General features: G+C 52.5%; 1 protein-coding gene across 1 annotated transcript in view; it reads left to right on the top strand.

Annotated features, from left to right (window-relative positions):
- LOC105483140 (peptidyl arginine deiminase 3) overlaps positions 1 to 12,720 on the top strand; it is a 37,917-nt gene that overhangs the window by 739 nt on the left and 24,458 nt on the right. The window contains exons 2-3 of the mRNA XM_011743824.2: positions 9,392 to 9,572; positions 11,984 to 12,056. Coding sequence (XP_011742126.1) covers positions 9,392 to 9,572; positions 11,984 to 12,056 — 254 coding nt within the window. The remainder of the gene's footprint in view (positions 1 to 9,391; positions 9,573 to 11,983; positions 12,057 to 12,720) is intronic.

Raw genomic sequence — 12,720 nt, 5'->3', positions numbered from 1 at the left:
CAAGCCATTTGCTCAAGTCACACAGTTACTAAGTGGCAAAGCCAGGGTTTAAACCCTCTTGTGGTCTTACTCAAGAGTCTTATGGTTTTAGCTGCTCTGATACTTGGAAAATAGAGATTTCCAACCTGATTTCCTCCAGACACTCAATGGCCATGCATTCTGCCCCTACTGTGTGCCAGGTCATGTATTTAAGGCCCTTGGTAGAGGGAGGTAAGGCCCTGACTTCTCTCTCTTAGGAAGAAGAGAGGGTTAAGGTAGGGTTTTAGGAGCTGGGCTCTGGGGACCACCAGGGAGCTGGCTTAGGCTTTTGGGGAGTCTCCGGTTACCTGGCTTTGAGGTAATCTGGATATTGGGAGAGGAGGGTGCAGAACTGTGGGACAGCTCCCGCCTCCCAAGTCTCCCAGCCCTCTCCTCGGGCCAGGTTTCTCAACCTCAGCACTACTGTCACGGTACCTCTTTGTCATGGGGGCCGCCCTGTGCACTGTAGGATGGAGAGCAGCATTCCGGGCCTCTCTTTGCTAGATACCAGCAGCACGCTCCCGAGTTGTGACAACCAAAAATGTCCCCAGACGTTGCCAAATGTCCCCAGGGGTGGGGAGGAGAATAGCCCACCCATTGAGAACGAGTCTCTGAGACTAAGACTCGAAAAATCGGGGTGAACTTGGGAGCAGCGATGGGGTTGCTCCAGGGCATTGGATGAGAGGGGTGAGGAGCTGGTCATGGGAGGGAACCAAGTCTGGAGCAGAGCCAGTCCAGGACATAAATCCTGGTATTGGGTGGGTGGATGGGCAGTGAGGAGGAGGAAGGGGATTCAGTGGTTCTTGAAGGAAGGGGAAGCCACGGAGGCTGTGCCACAGGGATAAGGAGGAGGGGTAAGGAAGGAGGGGTAGCTACCACTTGGCACCACTGTCTGCCTGCCATGGGGTGACTGGGCTGCGTGCCATGGGGTGACGCACCTACCCCTGCTACCTCGTGCCTGTTGGGCAGATGTGGCTCCGGTTTGACCTGCCCCAGGAAGCCTGAGGCTGGCTCCTCCCCAGCAGAGCTTCCTTAGAGGATAGAGGATGGATTGGGGCGATAGGAGACAAAGGCCATAGCTTCCTGGAGTCACCTGAGCCACACTGGAGGTTTACAGAGAAGGCCGAGGGTGGGACAGTCACAGGGTGGGGGATGGAAGCTCTGATACCTTCAAATGAGGGATTATTGGGCCCTGATGGCCGAACCCCCCAGGGGTGGGAGTGGAGAGCTCCTAGTTTGTTCATTCACACATTCTTCAAGTAGTTCTTTTGAGTCTAGTGTGTGTACCAGTCAGAGCCTTGAAGGATGAGCACAGGCTCTGGGGACACACACAAGGGCGCAGAAGCAGCCCCTCCCCTCTGAGAGGCCGGCAGAGGCTGGACAACCTTCTTACAGGAGTGCTGCAGAAAGGACTCGTTTTTGGGAAAGGGAGCAGGACTGAGTTAGCTCTGAGGTCCCTCCTGGCTTGGAGGTGCTGTGATGTAACATTCCTGGGTGCTCAGCCTGCGGGCCAACAAGAGAAAGGGCAGTAGGTGTGGTGGCTCCATCCTGGCTCTGCAACTTCCCAGCTCTCCGACTGTGGGAAACTCCTTTAACTTCTCTGAGTCTGTTTCCTCACCTGTCGCCTGGGGATGATAATAATACCAGCAATGACACTTAATGCCACTCCCCAGCAGTGCTGGTCCTAAGCACTTTCCATATGTTAACTAATTCTCACACAGTTCTAAAGTGGGTACTGTCATCATCGTCATCTTATAGATGAGAAAACAGAGGCACAGAGAGGTTAAACAACTTGCCCAAGGTCACACAGCCAGTGAGTGGCAGAGCCAGGATGTAACCCAGTTTGGCCTTACTTGATTCAAAGGGCAGTTGGGGGATTGAATAAGATTGTGTGTGCAAAGCATGTAACTAATACTGATTTGTGGTGAACATTCAGTTATGTTAACTGTCATCATTATCATCATCATCGGTTTAAGGCTTTGTCCTGGGCCTGTGGACAGCCTCAAGCATCCCCAAACCTGCCATATGCAAGATGTCTGGGAAACAGCCTCTGGACCGTATTGGGAGAAGGAGTTGAAAAAAGATAAATTAGCCTAGCTGAGTCAGGGCAGGCTTCCTGGAGGAGGGGCACCAGTCAAAGCCTTGAAGGACGAGGACAAGCAAGCCTGTTGGGCCTCTCTATCTGTGGCAGTGGATTCAACTTTATCTTCTTGCCTTTCCATGAATTGAAGATGACCCAGGCATGATATGGGGGCTTTTCTTTCCTGAGCAGTGAGTCTTAGGATGGGGAAAGGGAAGGAAGGGTACCCTGGTGCACTGAGCCATGCACTGGGTGTCTGGTGGCTCATTAACTCCTCCCTGCAACTGGAGGCAGGGCTTAAACCCAGATCCCATCAAGTTCCATAGCCCAGTTGGTTTGCTCGGTTCCACACAGCTCTTTCTCAAGGCTCAAGCATCAGCGTAAACCTTAGCACAAAGCCTTGGTGCAGGAAGAAAGCTGCTTTCTTTTTTCTTTCCTTTTTTTTTTTTTTTTTTTTTTCTGGAGACAGGGGCTCACTCTGTTGCCCAGGCTAGAACATAGTGGTGTAATCTCGGCTCACTGCAGCTGGACCTCCCCAGGCTCAAGCGATCCACCCACCTCAGCCTCCTGAGTAGCTGGGACTACAAGCATGCACCACCGTCCCTGACTAATTTTTGTATTTTTTGTAGATATGGGGTTTTGCCATGTTGCCCAGGCTGGTCTTGAACTCCTGGGCTCAAGTGATCCGCCTGCCTGAGCCTCCCAAAGTGCTGGGATTACAGGTGAGAGCCACCATGTCTGGCCTGGTTTCATTCTTAATGGGCAAAATCAAAATCCCAGGATGACCTCTGGTGGAGAGGGCCATCCTCAGGGCCTCTGTCATTGGTCCAGTAGTAAGGACGGACTGGACCCACTCCCACGGCGCTTTCCCGTAACATGTGGAGATGCTTCCTGGAGTCTGTTGGGTTGTGGCTGCGCCTGTGGCTGAGGCGCCCGCGAAGCTGGTCACCTTTGGGATTCATCACAGGTGGCCTTGGAGAGCAGTCCCCAGGCTGGTTCAGTGAGACATCTCTGGGGTCTTACCCACCACTTCATTTTTCACTTGGGGAAACTGAGGCCCGGAGTGTGAAATGACTTGTTCAGGGTTACATAGCGAGTTAGGGACAGAGCTACAACTAGAAGCCAGATCTTCCAATCCAAACAAAGGATCTCTGGCTATTGGTGAAGAGGAAACTGAGTCACAGAGGTGCTGAGACTCACCTGGATTGGAGGTCCTGGTGGGGCTTGTGGCACCTCTGTGCTGGCACACTTGGCTCTAAGGGCCCCAGAGCTCCAGGTATTCTCAGCTGCACAGCTGTGTAGGCCCCGCAGTCAGAAGGTCCTAGAAGGTCAGGTCCCATCCACATGGCTGCAGAGGGGCCCAGCACACATAACAGTCTGGAGGGCAGCTGAGTCTGTTCTGATGGCAGCCCAGACACCTCTAAGAGGGGGCCACCTTGACCTGAGCAGGTGCACAGATCCCGCCCCTGAGAATGACCTCAAGTAGCAGCACATGGAAAAGACAGAAGGCAGAGAGCCCACCACTAAGGTACCCCAGGCAGGTGTCTCCTAAGGGACCACACCTGGTGATGAGCCATCCAGCTCCTCTTTTCTCCAGCTCAGAGGTTCTCAACCCTGGCAGCGTGTTTCAATCACCTGGGGACCCATAAAAAAATGGATGCCCGGGCCCCACCTTTCGAAACCTGATTCAACTCATCTCTGAAGGGTCCCAGCACCCTAGGTTTTCCAGGATCCACTGGGGATGAATGTGCATCTGGGTCTGAGCACTGCTGCCCTTGTTGGGAGGACAAACAGCTCATGTCACCCTGTCTCCGCAGAGGCTGCCTAATGGAGCCAGGACCCTGAGTTCTGGTCCTAGTTCTGTCGCCACTCACTATGTCATCTTGAGCAACTTTCCACTCAACCCTGGGCCTCCTTTTCCCCATATGGACGCTGAAGGGGTTGGCATAGAACAGTGGGTTTCAAGTTCCACTCATGGAGGCCTCTGAATCCCCTCGCTGATTTGACAAAGCAGCTTCCGTTCTGTCAACGTTGGATTTTGTTTGATGTGAGAGCTCTGACCTGCCTGTGCAGAGAGCTGGGACCTGGGGGGGCTGGTGCATTTCTACCCTTTTAAATACGGGGGATTTGGAAAAAGGGTGTACGTGGCTGCCACTTTCCAGGGGTGGGGTGGGGCAGGGCCATCCAGGATTACGGTGGGACCGTGATTTCTTGAACCTGGTTTTGTTGATGAGGCCGGCAGGGTCGGCGGATCTGGGATCCTTGCTGACTGGGAAGGGGCAGCTGGAACTGCCACCCAGAAACCCAGCTGCCTGGGTCTTGGTCTCCTCTGCTCCCACAGTCCAGCTCGGTGGACACCTTGTTGGTCATCTTGTCAGCCTTTCTGTGTTCAGCCATGGGGACCTTTCCCATCGGTTTCTCAGCTCCTGAAATGTCTGGTTTTGTTCTCCCAGAAGAGTCCAGGCCCTGAGTCCATGAAGGGAGAAGGTTTGGGTTTGCAGGGGAGTGGGGACAGAGCTGGCGGTCAGTTCTGGCTCTGTCCTTTACTAGCTGTGTGACTTTGGGCAAATCACCTGCCATCTCCAAGGCTCAGTATTCTCATCTGTAAAGTGGGGATAATAGCACACATGTCATACGGCTGTGGGGGATACCTTCATCACCAATGCCCCATCCTCCTCCTCACCATTGAAGGGGGTGATACACGAGGGGATGGGCTCACACTGAGTCAACTCTACACGCGCTGGAGAGACCAGGCTCCACCATTTCTAAGACAACCTACTCTAAGCCGTGATTCTCAGATGTCAGTGAACATCAGAATGGCTTAAAATGAGGTTCCAGGGCCCTGCCTGCAGCACTGTAAGAATCTACATTTTCAATAAGGTGGGTCTGAGGTTGGCTACTTTTAGGGAGACCAACTGCTCCTGTTTGTCTGGAACCTGGCAGGTTTTAGCACAGCAAATTCTGTATCCAGAGACAGTCTTAGTCCCAGCAAACCGATGCTGTCGGCCACCCTGCCACGTTTTACCCCCCACTCACCATCTTAGGCTGGCTGTGCTATGGGAGCAGTTGAGTTCTTGGGCTGGCTGGGAGGGTGCGGGGCTGGGAGAGCCCTGGACAGGCCTGTGTATGGAAGCCTCAGCAGGGGAGGGCCCAAGGCCCTGAGCCCAGGGCTAGACCAGAAGCACTGCCTAGAAAACCCAGAAGCCAGCATGTGGCGACTCAGCCATGCTGGCAGCTCAAGGTGGCCTGGAGAGGAAGGACTTTGTCCAGGTGAGGCTCCAGGTACTTCCCCTGTTCTCTAGGAAATGGGAAGCTAGATCCTCCTGTACCTGATGCAGGATCTCCTCCCAGCGGCTGCCCCTTTCATTTTCCTAGCACACAGTTTTCATAACAGGCATAAGCACTGGACTGGGAGTCAGCAGCCCTACCTTCTAGTCGCTTCTCTTTTGGGCCTCAGTTTCCCCAGCGGTGAAATGAGGGCATGACTTTTGCTTATCCTGAGTGCTTTACCCACACTGGTTCCTTTCATCTTCTCCTCATCCCCACCAGATAGATGTAGACGCTGCGGCTGAGGGAGGCAGTCACTCGCTCAAAGTCACACACCTAATGAGTGGTGGGACTGGGGTTTGAACCCAGTTGCCTGGCCCCGGGACCACGGGCTCAAGTACCTCCACACGGCTCCATCATGTTGCCCCTCCTGATCAAGAACCATCGCTGGCTCCCCATTACAGAGGGATAAAATGAAAACAAGCTCATTATAACCTGAGTCTAAACTAGACCTCTTAAGGCTCCATGGTGAAAACACATTCCCCTCACTTGTGTCTCCTCTTGGTGCCTTCCTTGGGGAACCTGCCCCAGCTGCCCAGCCCACTGTCTCATCCTGCCTCCAGACCCGTTTCCTGCACCCTCATTTACTTTAATAACCCCTTCCCTGTCCTGGGCCAATGGTGTTCCAAGCCTTTCCCATCTATTATCACACTTGAGTTTCATGATTGCCCATGAGGTTGGCCAAGTGTCATTATCCCACTTTATAGGTGAGGTTAATGGGCCCAGAGAGACTAAGTGATTTAGTCAAGCTCAGCTGACTGATGTGTGACCCAGCCTGGTCTAGAACCTAATTCTTGACTCTGGTCCCAGCATCACCCGAGCCCTCGACTTCTGCGGACCCTCCCTTCCCCAACCTCAGATGTAGCTTGTTCACCTTCTGTGTGAAGCCCTTGTTCAGACCGTGGCCCTGGGGACTCTCCTGGACGGTAGGATCTTCATTAGGAATCCCCCAGCATCTCACACAGAGCCTGGCACATAGAGGGGCAAGGGCGCTGGGCTGAAATACCCTACACGCAGGGGCTGGAGCCTGGGGACTGAGTGGGATTTTCATACCAGAAGGACTATCAAGGGTGCTCAGCCCTCGCCCATGGACGCTCGGGGCCCAGGGAACAGCTTTGGGGTTGAGGGAGTTCCATAAAAAGTTTACAGGCTTCAGTCAGGCGTGGTGGCTCATGCCTGTAATCCCAGCTGGGAGGCTGAGGCAGGCGGATCACCTGAGGTCAGAAGTTCAAGACCAGTCTGGCCAATATGGTGAAACCCTATCTCTACTGAAAATACAAAAATTAGCCGGGCACGGAGGTGGGCTCTGTTGTTCCAGCTGCTTGGGAGCCTAAGGCATGAGAATTGCTTGAACCTGGGAGGTGGAGGTTGCAGTGAGCCGAGATTGCACCACTGCACTCCAGCCTGGCCACTGCACTCTAGCCTGGGCGACAGAGCGAGACTCTGTCTCAAAAAAAAAAAAGGCTTACTTGGGTGGTGGAAGTCAGGTGCCTCAGGAGTGGGGCTGAGGGTGTGTCTTCCTGTGTCTGTCTTTCTGACTCCCTGTCTCTGACTCTCCATCTCGCTGTGTCTCTCCAAGTCTCTCTGTCCCTATCTCTCTGTCTCTGTGTCTTCATGCCTCTCTACCTGGGTCTGCCATTTCCCCTATGGGGCGCTGCCCAGGGCAGAACAGGCCAGAGGGCTCCACTAGCCCTGGAAATTATAGCCTTTGGGAGTAGGGTTGCCAGATAAAATAAAAGATGCCTAGTTAAAATTGAATTTCAGATAAATAATTAGTAATTTTTTAGTATAAGTATATCCCAAATATTTCATGGGAGTTCCAAACAATGATTGACTGTTTATTCGAAATCCAAGTCCAGCTGAGCATTCTGTATTTTTATTTGCTAAGGTCTGGCAGCCCTGCCTAGGAGGAGAAACAGGTGTGTCTGTCCCTCCCACCTGGTGAGGACACCTGACAGGGGCCCGGACCCCAGAGTGGGACCCGCCTGATGGAGAGAAGCCTGGGCTTGGTTTATTTCCCTTTTTATAAAAGAGCTGCTTTGAGATGTATCAGAATCATGTTGGTGGAAGAGTGAAGAGGGTGTTTTGGGGAGGTCTGCCTTACTCCGAGGGAAAATGGGAAAGTGGGGGAGTGGCCAGCTGTGAAAACTTGGGGAGTCCTGTACATATCCCGAGCCTCGTTTCCACATGTGTAAACAGGAGTAATTATCTCATCCTGGGACTGCAGTGAGGATCAGATGAGCTAATGTACAGAAAGGGTTGGCAGGCCTGCTGTGGTAAGGGCGCAGAGGCTCCGGGCTTTTTGTCTAACGGTATTGTTGTTATTACTACTCCTGGGGAGGTGGTGGGCAAGACTGTGGACTGAGGAGGCACATGGCTGGGTTTGGATCCCAGCCCCACCACAGACCTTGGGCAAGTTACTTAACCTCGGCTTTCCCATCTGTATAATGGGAGACAGTAATAGATGGTGCCTCCCTTCTAGGGTTATTGAGAGGATTGCATGATGGGCTGGCACAGAGCATGAGCTCAACAAGTGTCAGTCACAGTTATCCCCCAGGGGGGTGCGTGCCGCTTCCTCTTCCTCCAGGAAGCCCTCCAACTCACAGTGGCCTCTCCCTACATGGGTTCCCACTAAGCTGTAATTCTGTGGCCCTGAGCCCCATCTGGCTCCCCTGGACAATGTTGGTCCTCAGCTCCCCAGCGGGATCAACAGCTCTGGGGCAGTGGAGAGAGCAGTGGGTGGATCGGCCCAGCCAGGTAGTATCTGAGTGCACAGTGGGCACCCCACAGTCAAAGGATGCACAGGCTGGTTTCCAGCGAAGAACCCCAGACTAGCAGGAATGAGGGAAATGCAATCTCAGGGTCAGGTAACATCACAGATATTTTAAATCTGCAATTAGTGCCTCGTTGTCTGACCAAATCCGGCCAAGTTTCCCAGGTGACACTGCGGAGCTGTGGAACAGCAGGGGCTTGGAGTCAGACCTGGTGCACACCTGGCTCTGCCGTTTGATGCAACCATAGGCTTGTCACTAGGCCTCCTTGAGCCTCAGTTGCTAATATGTTAAATGGGGATGATGTTGCTCACCTTACAGCTTGTAAGAGTGGAGGGAGCTGTGTGTACCAGGTGCCTGCCATGCAGCGGGCACTCAACCAGATTGAATTCCCTTCCCAGGGAAGAATCCAAGGATATCTTGCCACCCACTAAGGAGACATGTGATGGGATCTGGGGTGAGAATTGCTCTTTTTAAAGCTCTCAGAACTGTAAGGGGCTCCACCCACCACTGGCTGGTGTTCACTGAGCTCTTCGTGCCCAGCCCTGCCCTGGGGATTTATCCAGCACACGGCTGGGTTCTGACTTCTGAGGAGCTCGCCATTCTGGTGGGTGGTAAAGAAACTCACAAGGGAAATGTTAATGACATTAACACAGGGGCTTAGAATGTCAGACTGTGTGTATGTTTTTTGTTTTGTTTTGAAACCGAGTCTTGCTCTGTTGCCCAGGCTGGAGTGCAGTGGTGCAATCTTGGCTCACTGCAACCTCTGCTTCCTGGATTCAAGCGATTCTCCTACCTCAGCCTCCCCAGTAGCTGGGATTACAGGCGCATGCCACTACGCCCGGATAATTTTTTGTACTTTTAGTAGAGACGGGGTTTCACCATGTTGGCCAGGCTGGTCTCGACCTCAAGTGATCTGCCCGCCTTGGCTTCCCAAAGTGCCTGACCTCAAGTGATCTATCTGCCTCAGCTTCCCAAAGTGCTAGGATTAAAGGAGTGAGTCACCACAACTGGCTGACTGTGTATATGTTTGTGTGGGATCCAGGCTTGACTCCTGGGAACTTGCTGTGAGGATCTGAGGGGCCTGCGTGGCCAAGGAAGGCTTCCTAGAGGAAGCAGGGCTTGAGCCAAAGCTCAAACATCTGAGCAAAACACACCTCCTTCAGCACCGCCCATGGCTGTCTGTCCTGCCCAGGTCAGTGCCTGAGGGCACAGAGATGTTCGAGGTCTATGGGACGCCTGGAGTGGACATCTACGTCTCTCCCAACATGGAGAGGGGCCGGGAGCGTGCAGACACCAGACGGTGGCGCTTTGACGCGACTTTGGAGATCATCGTGGTCATGAACTCCCCCAGCAATGACCTCAACGACAGCCATGTGAGCTGGTCCCTGGTGGGGTGGGGAGAGGTTGCGGGGGAGGCAGCTGTCTAACTCTAGGAGGGCCCAACATTCTCTTTCTCTAGAGCGCAAGGCAGCACAGTGGGTAAGTGCCTGGCCCGGGAGCCATGCTGCTGGTTTTGAATCCCAGCTCTTCAAGTTATAGACACATACCTTGTGTCCTTGGAAAGCCGTATCACCCCTCGGGGCCTCTGTCTGCCATCTGTAAAATGGAATAATCAGAACCCCTGCGTCCTATCATTGCTGCAGAGTGCCACAGGAGCCAGTGTTGCTCCTTCTCTTGCTTCCCAAGACCCCCTGGAGAAGGAGTTGTCCCAGTTCTGCTGAGTTGGGTCTCAGTTTCCCCATATATAGGCTGAGGGTTGATCAGGGGATCTCTGCCACTTTGAATGAAAGAGAGAAAGCAGGGACAGGGGAGGGACACCGGTGCCTGGGGAGACCCCCTTCCTAGGTGACAATTTCCCCAAGGTGCTTTGCTATCCCTAATCCACTCTCTTCCTGACCATATTTGCAGGGTAGGAGACGTTTAACACATGGGAGAAATGGGTGGCCATTAAGCTTGGCACAGGTGATGTTCACTTCAAGGGCTGATGGGGACCAGGACTTGGAGGGTGGGAGTAGTGGGATCCACTCCATGTCAGAAGCGATGTTTCAGAAACTGGCCCTTTAAGGAGCACTGACCACGTGCCAGGCACTGGGCAGCCATGACCTCATCTGGCCCTCACAGCAGCCCAGAGAGGCAGGGGACTGATGCCCATTTCACAGATGGGACAACTGACAACTGAGGTTCAGAGTAACTGTCCCTGGACCACATACTAATGGTCAGGAGAGCTAGAATTCAGTGCAGACCTGCCTGACCCCTGGGGAGCGCCTCCCTCCATCACCCCCACCTCTGTTCCCAGCCATGCATCTGAATTGAGCCTCTCCACTGAGCTCCGTGAGGCACATGGTGCAGGACCCAGTGAACCCATTTAACAGGCAAGAAAAGTAAGACGGAGAAGGGGCGTGGCCTTCCTGAAGTCACATGATCTAGCGAGTGGCAGAGTTGGTGAGAGTCAGGACAGAGTCCCAGGGGCAGTGCAAGAGGACTGGCCAGCCTGTGAGGGGCCTCACCTTGGTGCCGGTTGAACTGGGGATGGTGTGGGTACTCCCCGCCTTGAATTCCTTGGCCATGATGGCTGGTGGGATGGAGGAAGTTCAGAGTCTCTCCCACTCTTTCCCCTGCCCGCCATATGCCCCTGCTCCCAATCTGGCCTTTGGCCAGGATCCTAGTAACTGGATGTTTGAGGCAAGCATCACTGCTGGTGATTGACACGTGGGGGTCAGTAATTGCAGGATTTAGGGGCTCCCAGGACTAAGGAGGTGAGTGGCCCCTGCAAGATCTTCCCCTCTGGCTGAAATTCAAACATCAGAAGCAGAGAGTTGAGAGACCCACATCAGAAGGGAGCACCCCAACAGGAGGGTCTTGCTTTAAAGGGAACTTGGATGCCTTGGATTCGTCTGCCTCCAAACAAATATCATCCTCGCCATCTTCATCCTCACCCTGTAACAGTTCTTGGGTGCTCACTGTGGGCCGGGCACCGAGCTGCACATGCCCCATGCATGACTCCTTTCATCTTCACAGCCTCTAATTAGTCCTAAGGGGTAGGAACTATTATTATCCCCACTTTACAGTTGAGGAAATTGAGGCCCAGAGAAGATCAGTAACTTTTCCTGGGATATTCAAAAGTGGAGGATCCAGAATCTGAGTCCAGGCCATCTGACCCCAGAGCCCTGCATTTAACCACCCCCCACCCCACCAGATGCCATCTGCCCACTGATAACAGTAGCTGGTATTTCTCGGGCACTTCCTATGGACTCAGTCTTTTACATTTATCATTTCCAAGCTGCACTGCAAGCCTCTGAGGTAGAGACCTATAGAGGTAGAGACCTTTTCCCATTTTGCAGATGAGAAAACTGAGGTGGCTCAGAGAGGTGAGAGGCCTTGGCCAAGGTCATAGAGTACCCAGAGGTTCCAGGCTCAAGCCCAGGCCTGAGTCCCACAGACAAGAATGTTGGCTTGGAGAGTGTCCCTAAACCCTGCCTAGTCCAAACCCTTTATTTTACAAATGGCAAAACTGAGACCCAAAGGGGAGTAAGAGCTTGTCAAAAATCACGGAGTAGGTTATTGGAGGGACTGGGACCCAAGTCTCTAGAGAAGCTCTTACAAATAGCTCCCGTTTTACAGATGTGCCAACCAAGACACAGAAAAATAAATGGCACAGAGGAGGTTAAAGAAAGAGCAAGGTTCCTGGAGCCCCTTCCCCTCCTTACCAGATCCCCGAGAACTATCTTTTGGGGTGGGAGCTCTTGGCTTCTGCTGGTATCACTCTGTGCCCAACTCTCCACAGGTTCAGATTTCCTACCACTCCAGCCACAAGCCTCTGCCCCTGGCCTATGCGGTGCTCTACCTCACCTGTGTTGGTAAGTTGGGGGCCATGTGGATGGTGTGGCCAAGGGCACATTTAAAAAATTCAAACAGCACAAAAGAGTATACATTGAAAATTAAACCTCCTTCCCTCCAACTCAAGACTTCTAGTTCCCCAAACCCAGCATTTTCCTGGAGATATGCTGAGCTTATATATGAAGGCACATACATACCTGTATATCCCTACTATTTTGTAAGCAAATTGAAGCATACTATAGACATGAAACTGGACCTTGCTTTTGCCAGCTTAAAGTTTTTCTGCTAAGCCTCCACAAATGGATATATAAACTCCATGCAAGATGACTCAGATGTTGGAGCTATCAGACAGGGCATGCAAAGTAATTGTGATTAATATGTTAAGAGTTCTGGTAGAAAAGGTGGACAACGTGCATGAACAGATGGGGAATTTCAACAGAGAAGAAAATTGTTAAGAAAGAGTCAAATGGAAATGCTAGAAATAAAAACCATAATAATGGAGATTTAAAAAATGCTTTTGAAGGTTTCACCAGTAGACCTGACACGGCTTAGGAAAGAATCAGTGAACTTGAAGATAAGTGAATAAAAGTTACCCAAACTGAAACCCAAAGAGAAAAAAGAATAAAACAAACAAATGAAAAAACATAAGAAATCTAAGAGCTCTGTGACAGTATCAGACAGTCT

Source organism: Macaca nemestrina, chromosome 1, assembly GCF_043159975.1.
Source record: "Macaca nemestrina isolate mMacNem1 chromosome 1, mMacNem.hap1, whole genome shotgun sequence".
In the NCBI taxonomy this organism is placed as follows: domain Eukaryota; kingdom Metazoa; phylum Chordata; class Mammalia; order Primates; family Cercopithecidae; genus Macaca; species Macaca nemestrina.
Note: the sequence above shows the minus strand (reverse complement) of the source record. Positions and strands in the feature narration are given on the sequence as shown.